Here is a 21284-nt window from a genome sequence, read left to right as displayed (position 1 = left end):
ACTTTGAAGTGTGCTCGGAAATGTACAGGGAGCCAATGCAGATCTCTCATGACCGGTGTTATGTGGTCCCAGCGGCCAGTCCCAGTCACCAGGCTAGCTGCCGCATTCTGGATTAATTGCAGTTTCCGGGTCACCTTCAAAGGTAGCCCCACGGAGAGCGCATTGCAGTAGTCCAAGCGGGAGATAACCAGAGCTTGCGCCACTCTGGCGTGTGTGTCTGTGCATGCATGCGCTCAAAACACACAAGTGTAGCATAAGCATAGCCCTTTTACCTTTGTGATGGCAAAGTGTTCAAGAAGAGACTTGAGCATGGAAAAACAATTACAGTGGGTGCCGCACGCAAAGAAAGCCGGAAAGTGAACTGCTGAAATAGGCAGGGTGTTGTGAATGAAAGCCTTTTTTTAAAAAAAAAATCATAGTAAGTGATCATAAATTCCTGCACAAATACTTTCTCAAACCACAAGAGACAATGCAACAGTGTGGGAGGAAGCCATAACCGCTGCAGATCCTATTTAAGTTTCTCTAGCAGAAATGAATGGAGAGAACAGGGGGGAAACTGCTTAGAACAGATCCTAGAGTACTGCAAGTAAAGCGATTGCTTTAGCAGTGAAGGAAGAGGCTGGAAGACAGAAAAACACAATGTCTAAATTCATTATCCAAAGCAGTGACTCTTGGGGTGTGTGGTCTGTTTGGAAATCTGTACTAGTGTGTGACTGCAGTAGGATAGGAGGGAAGAATGAGATCTGATATAATATCAAATTTTGCAGAAGTAAGGTAGTTTTTTTAAGGGACGCGGGTGGTGCTGTGGGTTAAACCACAGAGCCTAGGGCTTTCTGATCAGAAGGTCAGCGGTTCGAATCCTCGCTCCCGTTGCTCAGTCCCAGCTCCTGCCAACCTAGCAGTTCGAAAGCGTGCCAGTGCAAGTAGATAAATAGGTACCACTCCAGCGGGAAGGTAAATGGCGTTTCCGTGTGCTGCTCTGATTCGCTAGAAGCGGCTTAGTCATGCTGGCCACATGACCTGGAAGCTGTACATCGGCTCCCTCGGCCAATAAAGCGAGATGAGCGTCGCAACCCCAGAGTCGGCCACGACAGGACCTAATGGTCAGGGGTCCCTTTACCTTTACCAAGGTAGTTTTTGCCTTCGAACATATATGCATTTTAGGCTTTTTGAATTATGGAAACCCACAGTTTTCATAGACCTGGATTCTTAAAGTGCAATGAGTTTCTAGGTATTAGATAGGGGGGAGCCACCAAGGGTGGCCCTCAGCCGCATTTTATGAGGCCCTCCGCAAGTGATGGTAAATTCAGACCTTTGTTGAGAGCAATCGGTCTCTGATGTCCCCCTCGTATTTATTTTTAGATTACAGTGGTACCTTGGTTCTCAAACTTAATCTGTTCCGGAAGTCCCTTCCAAAACCAAAGCATTCCAAAACCAAGGTGCACTTTTCCAGAGAAAGTAATGCAAAATGGAGTAAACCATTCCAGACTTTTAAAAACAACCCCTAAAACAGGAATTTAACATTAATTTTACTATCTAACGAGACCATTGATCCATAAAATGAAAGCAATAAACAATGTGCTGCAGTCACACTATCAATCAATCAGTAGCTGAACTGGGTTCCACACAGTCACACACACACAAAAAGACAAAAACACAAATGCAAAATAAATAGCAAAAACAGACAGACTTCAGCGTAACACTCAAAACGGAAGTGTTGCACTCAAAATGTGTACCAAGGCGTTCGAGAACCAAGGTACCACTGTACCAAGGTACCACTGTACAGTGGTACCTCAGGTTACATACGCTTCAGGTTACAGACTCCGCTAACCCAGAAATAGTGCTTTAGGTTAAGAATTTTGCTTCAGGATGAGAACAGAAATTGTGCTTCAGCAGCGCGGCGGCAGCAGGAGGCCCCATTAGCTAAAGTGGTGCTTCAGGTTAAGAACAGTTTCAGGTTAAGTACGGACCTCCGGAACGAATTAAGTACTTAGCATGAGGTACCACTGTATAAGCAATTTGGGGCAAGGACTTGTCATTGCACACTTTGTCCAAGGGTTGTGGATTGTTTGTTATTTATTTATTCTATGATATTATTTATCCATGTACATAGATGACACTTGTCAATTAATTATGTCAATTAATACCAACGTATTGCTAGGAGAGCACAAGGTGTGACTGGTATCCTGTCATACATTTAGGCTGAGGAACATGAAAGCAAACTGACAGGATACCAGTCAAGGTGAGCTAGAGACATCCCTCTGCAGAGACCCGCTGGGATTCAAATCTGAAAATCACAGGTAAGTAATTAAAGGCTTAAACCACTTTTGCTATAGTGGTTTGGCAATGGATAGTCTAACAGAGAAATAGTGCAAAAAGGGATCCAATGGGCCATAGCACGTAAAAAGCCCAAATCTGAATCCATAAAAACCTAATCTGAATACAGTGAATTTACAGGTTGCATTTAGCCACACAGTCTTTCCTTTTTATCAGTCAAAACCTTCAAAGCACCATTTGCTAGCTTAAAGGGTGCTTGCGGGGCGCAATGTAACGCAGCGGAAAAATTCCATTAAAAACCCGACACCCTCTCCCCACACTGACTGCCAGCCTTTCTCAGCTCCTCCAGGCAAATGTTACGCCCCTGTTTAAATGTCAACTCTTAGCTGGGTGACCCTAGAGCAACAGTACTGAATGGCAGTAAGCTTCTTGAGAGAGGCAACTATCTAGAAGGACAAATTCATTGCAACAGCAATTTTAACCCAGAACAGCCTTATCTGGTAACTGTAAATAGGCTTGGCCCAAAAGAGTCTCATGGTATTTTTGAACCACATTGCTGGGGAAACTGCATTAGGCGATTCTCCCACTGACATTAGGTTGTTAGGACAACAACAACAACATTTTTACCCTGTCCACCTGACTGGGTTGCCCCAGCCACTCTGGGCAGCTTCCAACATATATAAAAACATAATAAAACATTACACATTAAAAATGGGTGTACACATGGTATCGACGCTTCATTTGACATGATCGAAACTGACAATAGCATCCAGGCAGGACATCATTCAGCATCGCCCACTTTGGAAAACCCTGCTCTAGCTTATCCATATTCTTTCTCAGTTCGGCGAGGCTTGGGAGGGTTTCAAGAGGTATTCGTGGCTTTCCACCATGTTCATGTCTAAAGCTTTATCAATCATCTTTTGGAAGTCAGACAGCAGCACCCTCAGAGGTCCTGTGAACAATGACGTACTGCAGTTGAAAGCTTTTTCCAGTGCCTCTATTCAGGGGCATATGAAGGGGGTGCAGTCCACCCTGGGTGCCACCCTGATGGGGGTGGTGGTAAAAAAATGGCGGGCGGAACTCATCATCACGGGGCCTGAAGCATGCACAAGCCATGCGTCTCAGTGCCCACAGGTTGTCTGCCTGCTGCCTCCCCTCCAGCTGTAGGGTAGCTGAGGCCCTGCTGTGCTCCCCATCCCTATGGGTGCCGTGCGCTGCGTCTCCTCCCTATGGGTACCACGTCCATCCCGTATGGGTGCCATGCACCCTGTCCTTATGGGTCCCATGGCCGTGTCTTGTCCCTATGGGCGCCGCACGCTCTGTGGCACGTGGCGCCCATAGGGACGGGGACGGCACAACACGGGGCATGCCGCGGCGCCCATAAGGGCAGCACAGCACGCTGAGCACCCTGTTCCGTCCTTATGGGTGCCACGTACCCTGGGCATGCCACCCAAGAGGCTTCCTCCGCCGCTGCCTCTATAGTGGTACCTCGGGTTAAGAACTTAATTCGTTTCGGAGGTCTGTTCTTAACCTGAAACTGTTCTTAACCTGAAGCATCACTTTAGCTAATGGGGCCTCCTGCTGCCGCTGCGCAATTTCTGTTCTCATCCTGAAGCAAAGTTCTTAACCCAAGGTATTCTTTCTGGATTAGCGGAGCCTGTAACCTGAAGTGTATGTAACCTGAAATGTATGTAACCCGAGGTACCACTGTATCACGTTCGATATCGGATGAATAGCCTGGTATATTTTGTAACAGTCCTGAAGTGCGACTTTCTGGGGGAATTTTTTCACCATCCGATTGAAGTCCAGAAAGCAACAGAGCAGATTGTGAAGAGGCTGCCTCAGATCTGTGTCTTCCACAAAGGCCTCCACCAAGTTTAGCCTTTCCTCTGTTTTATTCTTGTCCACTAGGACTGTTCGATCCACTGGTTCACCAGCCTCTGTCCTTGAGCTGTTCTGCACTTATTTAACAGGCTGGCCAAAGACCGGGTACCTCAGACATTTTCTGGAGATCCCTGGAAAAGGTTAAGTGCCCTGACAGCAGAATGATCCAGTGTGACATACTAATTTAGGTCCCAGGTGGAGACTTCAAATTGCCCAAAATTAGACTCATCTAAATAGTTCTAAATTAGAGAGACGAGAGCCAGTGTGGTATAGTGGTTAAGAGAGGTAGTCTCGTAATCTGGGGAACCGGGTTCGCGTCTCCGCTCCTCCACATGCAGCTGCTGGGTGACCTTGGGCTAGTCACACCTCTTTGAAGTCTCTCAGCCCCACTCACCTCACAGAGTGTTTGTTGTGGGGGAGGAAGGGAAAGGAGATTGTTAGCCGCTTTGAGACTCCTGAAGGGGAGTGAAAGGCGGGATATCAAATCCAAACTCCTCCTCCTCCTCCTCTTCTTTTTCTTCTTCATAATGTGGCCAAAGTATTGGAGCCTCAGCTTCAGGATCTGTCCTTCCAGTGAGCACTCAGGGCTGATTTCCTTAAGAATGGAGAGGTTTGATCGTCTTGCAGTCCATGGGACTCTCGAGTCTCCTTCAGCACCATAATTCAAAAGCATCAATTCTTCGGCAATCAGCCTTCTTTATGGTCCAGCTCTCACTTCCATACATCACTACTGGGAAAACCATAGCTTTAACTATACGGACCTTTGTTAGTACCACAGGTTAAGAACTTTGCTTCAGGATGAGAACAGAAATTGTGTGGCAGCGGCAGAGGGAGGCCCCATTAGCTAAAGTAGTACCTCAGGTTAAGAAGAGTTTCAGGTTAAGAACGGACCTCCAGAACGAATTAAGTTCTTAACCCGAGGTACCACTGTACACCATTCAAAACAACAAAACAGAAAACCTACTTGTTGTAAGACTTTCTACTGCAATCCGTTTTGCCTCTGATGCTTTTCTGTTACATATGCCTATTAGGACCAGTTGCAAAATCATATTTTTTCTCCATAACGGTGGTTTATAATTAGGGTTGTGCCATGCTATTTAAAAATAATAATAATAAAGGTTATGGTACTTACCATGAAGTCGTTATAGTGAGTGCCACATGTTTAACATTGGGGGGGGGCGCGAGTGCCAGTACTGAGTACCCTTGAGTAACCCCAGAAAAAAAAGCACCAGGACTGTGTATCTTGTTTTAATTATTCCACTACTGCAACTTTGGCAAAAACTGAATGTCGTACAGGGCTGGATGCAGCAAATAATAAGAATAATGCAGTTCTTTGGCTGAATCTATGGCCCAAGTCAATTCTTGGATGGGAGACTATAGTGCTGTACACAAAAATTGCCCTTTTCCCTTATGGGGTATCCAAGAGCCCATATAGAGTCCTTACATAGGTTCCCTACTGGTAGGAGAAGATAACAGAGGCCAGCCAGAGAATATTGAGAAGCAAAGCAGCTAGTAAGCTTGATCTTTATTGATCTGTTGCAACAGGGTGCTCCCCTTACCCGCAGGAGAGGAAGAGGAACCCAGAAAAATGGCGAGCAAGGCCTGAAGACTTTTGAAATTGCCACCCCATAGATCAAGACCACCCCCAGAAACATCATACATACATCACAGAAGGGGTGTAACCTAAGACCACCGCTCAGATACATCATACCTACATCACAGAAAAGGCGGTCTTAAAACAGAAATTTGAATGTTGTTTTTCTCCTGTCCTTGTTTATCTCCTGTCTGGCAGGTTACTTGATTGGATTGCCTGGGGAGCCTGGCCAGTCTTTTGTAACGATAAATACTTAGTTCCTGGGTTAGGTCACAGGCTCACACCCTATTCATATCTTCAATGTGCCCCTAAAACAGTATTTGTGAGGAAAGAGACAATGGGGAGCTTGGCTGGTACGCTTATGAACATTACCATATATCTAAGACCTCAAAATTCCTAGCACAATAGAAAGCCCTATATAGTATTGAGAAATAGGCTAATAAATGTGTGTTTAAAACCCCCAAAACCCCCAAAATCGTCAATAGTCCCAGCAGTCTCCATTTTATTTTTAAATGGAAAATTATAGTCATTATGGATGCAAAATAGGCTTCAAAGTGTCGGCGGGGCGGGGGGGGGGGAGGTCGGCAGGATGGAGGTGAATAGCCCAAGAAGTTCTACTAGTGCTTAGAGGGTGGGATTCTGCTCATTCTACTTTCAGCTATAATAATACCAAAGAAGTAAACAAGGAACAAATCGTTTAATTTGCAAAATTGGAGAGATCAGAGATTATCACTTTTAATTGGCAGAGATTTGGGATTCATGTTTTCACTTCCCCACTGAGTCATCAAACCATCTGCTGCAGATAAAAAGCATTAGGCTGGGTTCAACCAGAGGCGTACCCTTCCATTTAGGAAAAACTAGCTGTTTGAACAAATCAGCCATTGGTGTTTCAAGTTGATGGAATAAAATAGTTGGGAGTGGCAACAAAATGTTCTGGCTGTAGAAAAACACTCCCACCTAATGTTTGCAGAAGGGAAGTGCAAAGAATAAGGCCTCTTACATATGTTTTATATAAGGGTTATTCTTCCCACTTTTTGTTTATGCATTTTTACAACTTATAAATATACCGTACAATATTCATCGTTATCCCCTATCCTCGGACTTCCCAATCCATCTCTCCATGGCATTCTAGGTAGTCTTTTATCGGCTGCATAATCTAATATTCCACGCATTTTCATCTCAGATCTTCCTTTATTTAATGCTATCTTCTGCTCATATGTTCATTCCTACTTGTAGGTTAAACCGACTATCATACCCTCTGAGATACTCTTCAAAACACTTCCACTCATTTCTTATCCGTGACTCATCCTTATTTCTTAGTTTTGCGGTCATAGTTATACATAATTCTGTGTATTCTATCCATTTATTCTGCCATATTATTCCTTTTGTGGGTATCTCTTATTCACTCCATTTTTATCGCATATACCATTCTAGCTGCCACAGTCACATATAAAAAGAGACTGAGTGCCTTTTTCAGGATTTCAGCGCTTGTTATCCCTAACAGAAAGGCCTCAGGTCTTTGGGGTAATGTGATTTTAAGGATCTTTTAAAATTCTGTATGAATCATCTCTCAGAATTCTCTAACATATTTACACAACCACCACATGTGGATCAGGGTTCCTTCTACCTCATGGCACTTCCAACATAGATTGGACCCCTTTCTGTACATTTCCCCCCGTTTGCTGGGTGTCAAGTATCACCTTTTGTAAATTTTCCTTAATAAGATAGCAGGCAAAGAAGTTAGGTTCCCTCCATATTTTTTCTCACCCTGACATTTATATATTATAACCAATATCTATAGCTCATTTAATCATTGTCGCTGTTATGTACTGAGTTGAATAAGATCCAAAATGCAGCAGTCTGATTGGTCCTAGAACAATAGGATCCAAAATGAAGCAGTCTGATTGGCCCTAGAACAATGCAGCAGTATGATTGGTCTGCAGGAGCCACCCAATCCAGCTCCAGGTGGAAGTGAATCCACAACCTGATTGCCTACAGGAGAATCCCGGAATTAGCCAATCACGTGCAGCCCATTGTGTAAATAATGTATATAAAGCAGATATTGTGGGGGTACTTCCACTCCTCCTCACCACTATGAGCTGAATAAAGAGCATCAAATCTACTCTCGACTCCGAGTATATTTCAGTCGCCTTTACCAAGGATTATTTTTCCACCCTACCTGGGCAAGGTAGTGCTTTCCTTCCACTTTCAGTTCAGAAAATGTTTGCCTGTTGTAGAACATTCATCAACGTAAAGCATGGATCACAATATTGCAACTTAAAAAACCAACAACACGCTTTTAGTTAATGCTGAGTTTTCTCAGTTTGCGCACGAGATTGTGGCAAGGGCTTTCATGTTTGCTAATCTGTTTTGCTCCCTGCGCCACTGCCCGCAATTCATCCGTCTCTAGTTATCTCTAACCCAGCAATATTCCTTCCCCTGACTTTTCTGATCTCTCCGTTTTAGGCATTGACTCTCTAGTTGTGACGGCAATATAGGTAGGTAAAGGCAAAGTTACCTCAATGTGTGCGTCCTCTCGGCGCCCGCCTGCCTCCACAGGTGGATCCTTCTCTCGCTCCCTCCGCTTGCTCGTGTGCTGTCCGCCAGTGGGGTCCCGGCCAAGGGGATGGCCCCAGAGCACAGTTCCAACCACGACGACCCACCCGCCGGTCGTGGCTACCTGGTTGATCTTGCCAGCAGCATATGCTTGTCTCAAAGATTAAGCCATGCATGTCTAAGTACATATGGGCGTTACAGCGACTAACTTCCAGGATGAGAGGAAGGGTAGCTTTCTGACTACCCTGGGAATAACAGGCGACGACAATTGCCTTCATATCCTGCTTAGGGGTTTCCCAAAGGCATCGGGTTGGCCTCTGCTGGAATAATAATAATAATAATAATAATAATAATAATAATAATATATTATTATTATTTATGCCCCACCCATCTGGCTGAGTTTCCCCAGCCACTCTGGGCGGCTTCCAATCGAGTGTTAAAAACAATACAGCATTAAATGCAGTGGTACCTCGGGTTACATACGATTCAGGTTACATACACTTCAGGTTACAGACTCCGCTAACCCAGAAATAGTACCTCGGGTTAAGAACTTTGCTTCAGGATGAGAACAGAAATTGTGCAGCAGCGGCACGGCAGCAGTGGGAGGCCCCATTAGCTAAAGTGGTGCTTCAGGTTACGAACAGTTTCAGGTAAAGAACGGACCTCCGGAACGAATTAAGTACGTAACCAGAGGTACCACTGTATTAAAAACTTCCCTAAACAGGGCTGCCTTCAGATGTCTTTTAAAGATAAGATAGCTGCTTATTTCCTTCACATCTGAAGGGATTGTGTTCCACAGAGTGGGCACCACTACTGAGAAGGCCCTCTGTCTGGTTCCCTGTAACCTCACCTCTTGCAATGAGGGAACCGCCTCGGCGCTGGATCTCAATGTCCGGGCTGAACGATGGGGGTGGAGACGCTCCTTCAGGTATACAGGAAACAGAATGCAGGGCTTTATGAGTCTTTGGCCTGACCCAGCAAAGCACTTCTTACATTCCTTAGTGACATCACAGAATCACATACAAGGTTCTGAAAGCATCACAAACAGCGCCTCATACTTTGTTTAAGCTACCTGTAAAACTAATTCAAATATTACATACAGCAAATTCTAATTGATCGGGGGGGGGAGGGGGGAGGATAATAGGAGAGACCGGGAGTTAATGACACTATATTTTTATACAATCATTTCAGCATCAATGTGTTACTCTAATGGGACAAACCTAAAAATAATATAGATTTTCTCCTTAGCAATTTGTTGCTGGGTTGTTGTTTTTTTAAACTGTAAGGTCTTTTATGCTTCCTTTAGGTCAAGCTTTCCCAAACTTGAGCCTCCTGCTCAAGCACTTGGGTTGGAAGATGTTATGAAGGTTTGGTTAATGAAATTGATCAGTTTTGGAGAGAGACAGTAGTTCAGATACTTACCGTATTTTTCGCTCTATAGGACGCACTTTTCCCCCTCCAAACATTAAGGGGAAATGTGTGTGCGTCCTATGGAGCGAATGCAGGCTCCTTGGCTTCAGCGATAGCAATGCGAAGCCTCCGTAGCACAGAGGGAGCGCTCCCTCCGCGCTCCGGAGGCTTAGCGTTGCTTTCTCGAAGCACCGACCCCTCTCGCTCCCCAGGCTTCAGGGGTGGCTGCCTGAAGCCTTTGGAGCGCAGTGGGAACTCGCGCTGCACTTCAAAGGCTTCGGGTTCCTTTTGCTGAAGCCGGGAGAGCAAGACTCTCCTGGCTTCAGCAGAGAGGGAGAGCTGTGCAGCGCCCCTTCAGCCAAGCGGGAGGAGAAATGAAAGGGGCTCCGTTTCTCCTGCTGCTTTGCTGAAGGGGCGCTGAGCAGAGAGGGGGAGAATTTTTTTTCTTGTTCTCCCCTTCTAAAACAAGGTGCGTCCTATGGTCAGGTACGTCCTATAGAGCGAAAAATACGGTAATTGGTGAGCAGCCCTACTTATTGAGACAGCATAATCACTGGCCTGGTCCACACCCTGCAAGCATACATCAGATGTGTTTTGGGTTATGCAATGTAGGAAAGCTTTCTTATATCATGTCAGATTATATGTCCACCAAGCCTAGTGTTGACTATTCTTGACTGTAAGCAGCCCTCTGGAGTCTCAGGCAGAAGAGTGTTTCTTATCACCTGCTAACTAATGTTTTTAAAATCAGGTGTGGGGGACCTTTGGCCCTCCAGATATTGCTGAACCATCATTCCTGGCCACTGGCCATGCTTGCTGGGGCTGATGGGAGTTGTTCAGCAACATCTGGAGCATCAAAGGTCCTCCACACTTGTTTTAAATGAAGATTCCAGTGATTCTGCATGCAAATCAGTTCTCTTCCACTGTATTATATTCCCTCTCCAGTAGGTGTGGTAGCTTTCAGATAATGACAATGATAAAAGCAAGATAGCAGCAGAAAAAGCATCCCACCTTCCACCCCGAATTGGTAGGCATTTTGGGAAAGCAGCCTCTAGGTCATTTGTTAACAGCTTTGCCTCCTCCAACAGCTTACTAGAATGCCATTCATATGAATGAGTTGTCTGATGCTGGTAGGCACTATCAATGGCAATATATATTTGTGGCATATGGGAAGAGTCAGGGCATCCATTTATCATGGAGGAGGAGGAGGAGTTTGGACTTGATATCACTACCCGAAGGAGTCTCAAAGCGGCTAACCATCTCCTTTCCCTTCCTCCCCCACAACAAACACTCTGTGAGGTGAGTGGGGCTGAGAGACTTCAGAAAAGTGGGACTAGCCCAAGGTCACCCAGCAGCTGCATGTGGAGGAGCGGAGACGCGAACCCGGTTCCCCAGATTACGAGTCCACCACTCTTAACCACTGCACCACACTGGCTCACTGGCTGATGTTGATGTAACACCTACAGTGATTATTCCATGAGTGCCTAAGCTGCCAGCTTATGGTCAGCATTAGAAAGGAGCGGGTCATTGTAGGAGGAGGAACAAGAAGTCACAGAACATGTTCTGCCAATGAGACAGTCTAGTCTGATGTGGAGTTAGGATATACCTAACCCTCCATATAGGTTCAGTGTTTAAATCCTTCCACAGTCATACAGGCGATACCAAAATTGCAATACGACTGTGCACTTCATTGCTGAGTCAGGAGCTAAAAAACAGATGCCTTCTCAATAGGGTGAGAATATTCACTTATAAGATCTCTGGTAGAGAACACACTTTGCATGTATAAGGATCCAGCTTCATGCTCTACAGAGCTCTCCACAATCATATTGAGCTCATCAAACCAAGCCTATAGTAGCCCTTTCTTCTTACCCTTTAATGTACCTCACCTTAAGAGATAATAATAATAATAATAATAATAAATTTTATTTATATCCCGCCCTCCCCAGCCGAAGCCGGGCTCAGGGCGGCTAACAACAATCAACAATCAAACAATCAAATGTTCACACATTCTAAAAATATTACATTATAAAAATGTAATATTTTACAGATGGGGGGGGGAGGGCAGTGAAGGAAGAGAGCTCATCACAAAGCGTAACTTGCTGTACAACCACAAGTTATTAAGCATCTTTTCTTTCACAGTGGAATGCTACAGATGAGATAAGCCAGGCATGTCCAAAATCCGTTGCGGGGGCTGGTTAGTCTAATCTGGTGTCTGTGGCAGTTTATTTACTGGGGTAAAATCCTAAAAAAACCTAAAAACCTCAACAACTTCAATCCTAAAGAAAGCTCAACAACTTCGGGGTAAAATCAACAACTTCAATCCTAAAAAAAAAAAAGGTCAACAACTTTGGTTGGCCCTCACGGTCCTTTACTTCATCAAATCTGGCCCTCTTTGAACAAAGTTTGGACACCACTGAGACAGGCTGTAAATTAGTTCTAATGTTCCTGAAAAACAAAGATTTTTGACTGTATCCATTATCTAACTTCTACTTCAGTGACACATCAAACAGGAAGTTTAGAACTCACTCTTCTTCTTTCCTTATTGTGCACCCCCCCTCCCGAAGAAAAAACCATTTGAACAGATCATTGGGGGGGGGGGGGAGACAGGACATTCAGTTATGAACTGCCAGACGATGCATCACTTTCTTTCAAATTTACACCAATATTTCTCAGCATAACCACTTAGCATGCTTCATATTGAAAGTGACTTCAAATGATGGTTTCAACGGCGGGCAAAGAACACATCTGTGAAGTTTCCAAGTCTGCTGAAAAAGATTTTATTTTTATGCTTTGGAGCGAGACTGTGTTCCGGTAATCAAGAAGTACAAAAGCAGTCCACAAAAGATTGTGGCACACAAATCTTGAGATGTCTTCTGATATGCCAGAATATTAATAACTGTCTATGAAAGTGTCCAGTCAATTCATTCTAATAGCTTTGGATGCTCAATCCGTGTAATTGTCCAGTCTGGTTTCACACCTTGTGTAAATTCTCTTCGAAATCTTGGAGGGGGGGGTGGCGGAGAGAGAGAACAGAAATAAGAGACTGTAACACAAGCCAAGCAGTAAAACGTTCCCAAATCCTTTATAAAGCTTTTAGTGTTGTAGCAAATCCAATACTGAACTGATGGATAAAGTATGGTTTGACAATGTAATAATAGGCTCAAACTTGGCTGCTTAATCCCAGTGGGTTGTTTTCAATGTAGAAATAAGGCAAATATTCCACCAGCACAAGGTTATCTCCTTGCAAAAGGAAACATTTCCCTACTCTTCTCCCCCTGTGCCCCTGATAATCTGTTTTGGGTTCCCCCCAGCCCTCTGGAGCAGATTTTGGGATTGTGTGGGGCATAGGGAAAGGGAAAGTCCAATGGTACTTCCACTCTCACAATTTTTTATTTAGCTGGATATTTTCCAATGGTACAATAAATGTTGGGACAATAAACCAATCGAATTTTAATGATTCTGTATTGATACTTTTGGAGACCCGTTAAAACTTCCTCTTTTGCCGGAGAAGTTTAATGCACCTATTCCTGGTCTCAACTTTTATTTGCCATTTTTTCACATTTATGTATTATTCACAATTATAAGTGCATAAATTTGATTATCTTCTTCATCCCCCTCACCCACCTTACTGTTGCTCACATTTCAAGAGAGAAAATAGTCAACTAAGTGGCTTTCTCACAATGGCATGGGGTTTTTTTCAGGAAAGTAAACCCTGAACAAAAATGCACTGATTTGATGGGAGTTTCTTTATAGACAGAGCACAATGCCGCGGCTACGCAGAAAACCAAAGATGTGCTTACTCATAATTTGCTGTTAAAAGACGCTTCGTTTCCTGTGAAGTTTCATCTCCAAACACGACCTGGAATATTTTGGTTCCATCTGGAGTCTCATCAGGGAGGTCAGCACTCGTCAGATACCAGAAACGCATCAGGATGCTAACAAACTTTCTTCCTGTTTTCAAGATAAAAGGGGTATTAGAAGAGGAAATACTATTCTACAGCTTCAGACACATGGATTGGTACAAAAAGGATGGAGCAGACAGATGCTCCATTTAAGAACAAACACACACATACAGCCTAATTTGGAAGGCTATTATACACATACTACAGCTTTCAAGGAGGTGAGGAAGGTGGTGGGATAAGCGACAGATCGTTGATGGAGAAAAGATGTTACTTCCACTCAGCCATTCAAAGGTTCTTGGTTGCATCTCTGAACACAAAAAGCTACTGAATTCCTCCATCAAGTTTAGTGGCTCTTCAGTCATAACCAATTTCAGTCGCTTGGCTAGATTATGAGTAGACCTCTAATTACAAGCAAGCTACTCTCTCAAGCAGGGACGCGGGTGGCGCTGTGGGTTAAACCACAGAGCCTAGGACTTGCCGATCAGAAGGTCGGCGGTTCGAATCCCCGCGACGGGGTGAGCTCCCGTTGCTCGGTCCCTGCTCCTGCCCATCTAGCAGTTCAAAAGCATGCCAAAGTGCAAGTAGATAAATAGGTACCACTCCGGCGGGAAGGTAAACAGCGTTTCTGTGCGCTGCTCTGGTTTGCCAGAAGCGGCTTAGTCATGCTGGCCACATGACCCGGAAGATGCACGCCGGCTCCCTCGGCCAACAAAGCGAGATGAGCGCAGCAACCCGAGTCGGTCACGACTGGACCTAATGGTCAGGGGTCCCTTTACCTTTACCTTTACTCTCTCAGGCATCTCATTGCCTCCCTGACAGGGCTACTGATTCTCCTATATCTACCCCTTTTGCCCTCTTCTTCCTTCTCACCCCCCACAACATGGAACCTGCTCTTACCATCTGGGATAACCTCTTTATCTCCAAGTGCTGCCATGCAAAGAGAGTCAGCACAGAACCCTATGTATGCTTAAAGTTCTAAGCATGGGAGCTCATTGATCAAATATGAACTGGACCAAACACTGGAATTACTGCTGTTCATTCATTACACATATGTTTTGCCCATCCTCCAATGAGTTCAAGCAATTATGTTGCACTCAGAGAGGGCGACTGGTTCAAGCTCACCCCTGTGAGCTTCCCAATTGAGCAGAAATTTGAACCTGGGTTTCCCCAGCCCTAGTTCACACTCTAACCCAAGGTTGGGGACCCTTTCCTAGGCAGCAGGCCAGATGCTCATCTCACCATCCCTGCCACCACAAATTTGACAGGTTGCCCACCTGTCAATCACCTGACACCACTACGCCATCAGGTGATGCTGCCCTTTGAAGGCCCAATTGTCGGGACCACAAAGGACAGAGAAACAAACAGAGGTCTGAAGAGCAGCATGGGACTGTTCGCAAAAGGGATTTCAAACACCTCCATGCTGATCTTTGAACCAGTGATTCAAAGCTAATGGGTAGTAGGAGCGCACCTTGCTCCAGCAAAAGGTGAACCGGGAGTTCACCTTAAGCTCCCCATTGCTCCTCTACAGCTCTGCACTTCCATGCTTTATTGTGTATAACAACATGTGTAGGCCGGATGGGCATGGCTTGCCCAAAATGGCTTTGCTGTCCAAAGTTCTCCATCCCTCCTATACAGGGTGCGGCAAGGACACACCAAGAGATGAACAATGTACAGGGCCCTAGTGGCATAGAGCCAGTGTGGTGTAGTGGTTAAGAGCGGGAGACTCGTAATCTGGTGAACCGGGTTTGCGTCTTCGCTCTTCCACATGCAGCTGCTGGGTGACCTTGGGCCAGTCACACCTCTTTGAAGTCTTTCAGCCCTACTCACCTCACAGAGTGTTTGTTGTCGGGGAAGAAGGGAAAGGAGAATTTGAGACTCCTTCGGGTAGTGATAAAGCGGGATATCAAATCCAAACTCTTAATATTATTAATGTTAGCATCAGATTGAAGAAAAGTACTTTGAACAGTATCACAGAGAACGGATGATAAGTGTTTCCCAAAAGCGGCCAAAGGATTTAAAGTAAAGCATTCTGAGCCGGTTACATACCACTGTCGTCATAGTAAATGCCAACATCTCCTGCTGTTGTGTACATTATTTCATCCACGTCGGCAGCTAGGGCACTTCTGTGGCTTTCGGAGAGTGAAGAAAGCTTCTCCTTCAGCACCTGCAGCATCTGATTGAGAAGGGATCATTGTTAACAAGTTTACAGAATGGAAGACAAGTTTACAGAATGGCAGGATCTCCAAGGATGTGCTCTACAGGGAGCTGAGTTTGGGCACCAGGCACACGCCTTTTCACAAGGGGCTTAACTGAGAGATTCAGGTTTCACAACTTAGTCCCTACATAAAGGTTACAGACTCTAACTTGGGAGCCTTTCCCCCCATGAGTGGCTGGTGGTGGAGATTGCTCATTGATGAGGGGAGAAGTACTCTGCATGTGTTCATAGTTGTTCTTCCTAGTTGTACTGCATCTTCCAGGAATGAGCCTTCCTAGTGAAAGAGCTATGGGCCTGTGACTTGGCTCATATGCTTCTTTAAGAGATGGCAGTAGAACTGAGGGAGTTAAATTGGGTGGGTGGGAACTGAAGAAAGAATGAAGAGAGTATGAAGTGGCAATGAGTAGGTTATAAACTGCAGGACACAGAGGAGGGAGGATAGATCCTGCTTTCTGTTCCTAGAAGCTCAGGTGCTAAACCCATTTTTTTGAGGTGTCAGTTGCTATTCCTGCTTAAGCAGTAGATATGACCTGAATAATATATTCTAGTCTTCGTCTACTACGTCAGCTTAAGGAACAATGGATATATCAGTTTTACCATAACAATGGAAATAAACATTTACCTCTTTTGATACAAGCTCCTCCAGTAGATCATATTTACACTGAGAAATTAGCCTTGAAACAAGAGCAAAAGCCTAGAAGACAGGACACACAAACAAATATCAATTTTTTACTCAGAAGTAAATTCACAGTATTCTCTCTGTGTATTAAGTACATATTATGTCTCACAAATCAATGTGCTCTTGTTGTTCAGCTATATTCCCAAACAAACGGCAAACAGGGAGTGATACAGTAGTTATTTTATGCTCAGTTGCCTAGACTGCTTAATGGTGTCCTGTTTCTGCAACTTGAAAACGGACTCAAATGATGGATAGTGCCAGAGAAAAGGAAGACGGGCTCTCCTACACAACCAAGAGGTGGTGCAGTAGAAAAAGGATCATTAGAGAAGAATTTCAAGCAACTGGGAAATCAGAGTTAGGGATGCCACCTTTCTTTCTTAGCTGGATTGCTGTACCTTTAACAGTATCCTGAAAACTAAGGAATGGAATAGTCACTGCAGTCTTCATCACTAGACTTTTGGAGTAGTTGTGGTAGAGAGGCAGGGAAAGAGAGGTAGGATCCTGTTGGATCAGACCAAGGATTCATCTAATTCAACACCCATCACTGGTTCTCCTTGGCATCTAATACGCAAAGGGATACAGTCCATGTGCCCAGAGGGGCCATTTAGTTATCACTGGTACCCTCCATGGATTTCACTTGTAAGAGACTTACACTTAACAACTTGCCACATGTAACCAGGAATGAGTGGGCTGCTAGGTCGAAGTAGCACAGTTTTATTATTATTCCCTTGGCTTCCACAGTAACTGAAGAGAAAGTAGAACCACAACCAGCACTGAAACCAAGAAGGCTGGCGAAAGTGGGCTGGGCTGTTGCATCCTTCTTCCACCACTTTATCTGATATAAGATAATTTCACTTATTTACCTTACTAGGTAATTTTAATCACTTTTTAATGTTTTAACTTTTGTAATGTTTTAATGTATGGTTGTGATTGTTTCTTGATTTTATTGTTTTATCATTTTGGTAAACCACTTCGTTCTTGTTTTTGTACAACTGAGCAGGATATGAAATAAACAAACAAACAAACAAACAAACAAACAAATAAATAACAACACTAGCTTGCTAAAATGCTTGCCACTTGGATTTTCATGCTAGACAGGGGAGGGGGGTAGGCTACCTTTCCTCTGCAGACAGCATAGAAAAACAAGCTACTTCAGTACAATGGTACCTCGGGTTACATACACTTCAGGTTACAGACTCTGCTAACCCAGAAATAGTACCTCGTGTTAAGAACTTTGCTTCAGGATGAGAACAGAAATCGTGCGGCGGCAGCAGCAGGAGGCCCCATTAGCTTAAGGTGCTGTTTTTAACCTTCAAAGCCCTATACGGCCTAGGACCCTCGTACCTACGGGACCGCCTCTCCTGGTATGTCCCACGGAGGACCTTGCAATCTTCAAACAAAAACGTCTTGGAGGTCCCGGGCCACAGAGAGGTTAGGCTGGCCTCAACCAGAGCCAGGACTTTTTCGGCTGTGGCTCCAATCTGGTGGAACGCTCTGCCACAAGAGACTAGGGCCCTGCGGGACTTGACATCTTTCCACAGGGCCCGCAAGACAGAGCTGTTCCACCAGGCCTTTGGCCAGAGCACAGCCTGACCCCCTCCTTTGGCAATCCTCACAGAACACTAGCCCAATGGTTGCCACTGATGATTTGAACTGATTTTAGAATGAACTGATTTTAGAATGTTGTATCATTTTACTGTTGTTAGCCGCTCTGAGCCCAGCTTCGGCTGGGGAGAGCGGGATATAAATAAAATTTTACTATTATAAATAAAATTTTATTATTATTTATTAAAGTGGTGCTTCAGGTTAAGAACAGTTTCAGGTTAAGAACAGACCTCCAGAACGAATTAAGTACGTAACCAGAGGTACCACTGTAGTTGCTGGTTTTGAGAGAGGAAAAGCCAGTAACCCCTGTGGGCTCGTTTGCAAGGTTACCTTTTTCTTCAAGAAGTCAGAGCTTGGGCAGCTTCACCCATCGAACTTCTGCCTTAGCTCAATCAATAGAGCATGAGACACTTAATCACAGGGTTGTGGGTTCAAGCCCCGCATTGGGCAAAAGATTCCTGCATTTCAGGTGGTTGGACTAGATGACCCTCGTGGTCCCTTCCAACTCTACAGTTTTCTACTTTTATGCTTTGCTGCAGTGAGGAGGCCTAATGGCATGGTAAGAGGACACTATACCATGTGTAAAAAAAGGTAAATGAGCCATGGACAGTTAAGTCCAGTCAAAGTCGACTATGGGGTTGCAGCGCTCATGTTGCTTTTCAGGTCAAAGGAGCCAATGTTCGTCCACAGACTTCTTTCCGGATCATGTGGCCAGCTTGACTAAACCGCTTCTGGCACAACGGGACATCGTGATGGAAACCAGAGCGCACGGAAATGCCGCTTACCTTCCCGCCGCAGTGGTACCTATTTATCTACTTGCACTGGCGTGCTTTCGAACTGCTAGGTTGGCAGAAGCTGGGACAGAGCAACAGGAGCTCACCCCATTGTGTGGATTCGAATGGTGACCTTCCAATCAGCAAGCCCAAGGGGCACAGTGGCTTAGACCACAGAGCCACCAGTGTCCCTAGTGAACCATAAGTGGTATAAATGTAGCATAAACACCAACAACTGGGAAACACTAGCCTGCGAGTGCTCCAGTTGGAGAATAGCCTCTATCAAAGGTGTCATGGGACTTTGAAGACGTTCGACCTCAGGACGAAAGGGAGAAATGTGCTAAGAGGAAGGCAGGTTTGGCAAACCCTCACCGTGATCAACTCTTATCTGGAAACCTATGTTCCCACTGTGGAAGGACGTTCGGATCCAGAATTGGCCTCCGTAGTCACGGACTCACACTGTGTTCATGGAAGACAACCTTACTCGGCTACAAGTGATTGCCAAAGAAGAAGAAAGACAAGATCGCCATAACCCAGGGTTGACCCAATACATTTTGGCGCCTGAGGCGGATCCCAAAATGACGCCCCCTTCCTGCCAGAAAAGAAGGGGCGAGGGAAGATCAGCATCAGGGACAAGCAGGGCCTGATTTAGGTTTGATGAGGCCCAAAGCTACTGAAGGTAATGGGGCCCTTTATATGTCCAACTGTCCTTTGTCAACAACAAATTGTTGCTGTTTTTTTGTGTTGATTATATGCTATATGGTAATTTATGGACCTAATAGGTATCTAAAGCCATTTGCACATAAACAAATAGGAGCCCACACAACACACAACACACAACACTGTTGTGTATGTAGGTTTTATTGTTTTGTTTTTTATGTTATATTTTGGAAATGTACATCCAGTTTTTTTCCTTTAATTATTTTGGGGGCCCCCAAGAGAGTGGGACGCAGGTGGTGTGTGGGGCGCTGTGGTTTGAACCACAGAGCCTAGGACTTGCCGATCAGAAGGTCGGCAGTTCGAATCCCTGCGACAGGGTGCGCTCCCGTTGCTCGGTCCTTGCTTCTGCCAACCTAGCAGTTCATAAGCATGTCAAAGTGCAAGCAGATAAATAGGTACCGCTCTGGTGGGAAGGTAAACGGTGTTTCTGTGCGCTAGTCTGGTTTGCCAGAAGCGGCTTAGTCGTGCTGGCCACATGACCCGGAAGCTGTATGCTGGCTCCCTCGACCAATAAAGCGAGATGAGCACCACAACCCCAGAGTCGGTCACGACTGGACCTAATGGTCAGGGGTCCCTTTACCTTTACTTAAGAGAGTGGGGGCCTAAGATATAGCTTGTTTAGCTTATACAGTGGTACCTCGGGTTACATACGCTTCAGGTTAGAGACCTCGGGTTAAGAACTTTGCTTCAGGATGAGAACAGAAATTGTGCTCTGGCGGCGCGGCGGCAGCAGGAGCCCTATTCGCTAAAGTGGTGCTTCTGGTTAAGAACAGTTTCAGTTTAAGAACGGACCTCCGGAACGAAAAGTTCTTAACCCGAGGTACCACTGTACGTGAAATCCGGCCCTGACAAGGGCCGATGGGGAAAAAGAGGGGACCTGGATCCGTGGATCCTGACCCCCTGAGGCGGCCCTCCTTCCCTCGCCTCCTCACCTGCTTGGCCCCTTCCGTGAACTCGTGGACGCTGAACTCCTGGTCGAAGTAGGCGCGGACGAGGAAGAAGTAGAGGCGGGTGCGGAGCCACATGAGCGGGTTGGGCACCCCGACCACCACCACGCCGGCCTTCCGCCGCCCGCCGGGCTCGGGGCCGCCGCTGCAGGGGCGCGCGGGGACCACGGGCAAGCGGGGCGGCGCCGAAAGGGCGGCCCGGCGGGGAGAGGGAAGCCGTGGGAACCCGGCCCGGCCGGGCTTGGCCTGGTCGGCCGCCGGGAGCAGGAAGTACCGGCGCGGGTGGGCCGCGGGGACCCGCAGGGCCCACGGGCAGCGGCTGCGGGAGGCGCCCACGGGCAGCGCCATCGCTCCCCGCCTCAGCCCTCCCGTCATCCCGCGGGAGTCCGGCCGCGAAAGGGGTCCGGGCGGAGCGAGAGAGTGCCGGGAGGAAGGTTCCGCCGGGAGGAAGGTTCCGGGCGCCTCCCCTCGCCGCTCCTTCAGCGCCTTAGGGCCGAGCCATAGAAGCGTCGGAAGGGACCATCTCACCCCCAAAACCCTTGCAAAGCAGGGATCTTTTAGCCCAAACTCCTGCTGTTTTCGGACTACAATCCCCGAGCACCGGTCTTGCTCGCTAGGGATGGTGGGAGTTGTAGTCCAAAATCAGCTGCTCGCTAGGGATGGTGGGAGTTGTGTGTCTCCCCCCCCCCCCAAAAAAAAGCCGCCGGAGACCCAAGCTTGGGAAA

The 21284-nt window shown here is 46.0% G+C and overlaps 1 protein-coding gene across 1 annotated transcript; it reads right to left on the bottom strand.

The window, feature by feature from the left end:
* Positions 1 to 12479: 12479 nt before the first annotated feature.
* On the bottom strand, positions 12480 to 20949 carry MAIP1 (matrix AAA peptidase interacting protein 1). Its single transcript, XM_081849599.1, has 5 exons — positions 20545 to 20949; positions 16458 to 16529; positions 15667 to 15793; positions 13519 to 13669; positions 12480 to 12718 (listed from the first exon to the last, which is right to left on the bottom strand). Exons 1-5 carry the CDS (start codon positions 20932 to 20934, stop codon positions 12640 to 12642), a joined length of 819 nt encoding a protein of 272 aa, XP_081705725.1. The 5' UTR covers positions 20935 to 20949; the 3' UTR covers positions 12480 to 12639.
* Positions 20950 to 21284: the final 335 nt, after the last annotated feature.

This window comes from Podarcis erhardii (assembly GCF_964252035.2).
Source record: "Podarcis erhardii genome assembly, chromosome: 1".
Classification (NCBI taxonomy): Eukaryota; Metazoa; Chordata; class Lepidosauria; order Squamata; family Lacertidae; genus Podarcis; species Podarcis erhardii.
This window is presented reverse-complemented; position numbering and strand designations above follow the sequence as displayed.

Excerpts from the sequence above, each read along its gene's own strand:
- MAIP1 (XM_081849599.1), bottom strand. The coding sequence starts at position 20,934 with ATGACGGGAGGGCTGAGGCGGGGAGCGATGGCGCTGCCCGTGGGCGCC. Across the intron at positions 13,670-15,666 it reads CATTTACTATGACGACAGTG|GAAGAAAGTTTGTTAGCATC; the intron begins GTATGTAACCGG and ends TCTTGAAAACAG. Across the intron at positions 12,719-13,518 it reads CTTTTAACAGCAAATTATGA|ATTTCGAAGAGAATTTACAC; the intron begins GTAAGCACATCT and ends CCCCCCTCCAAG.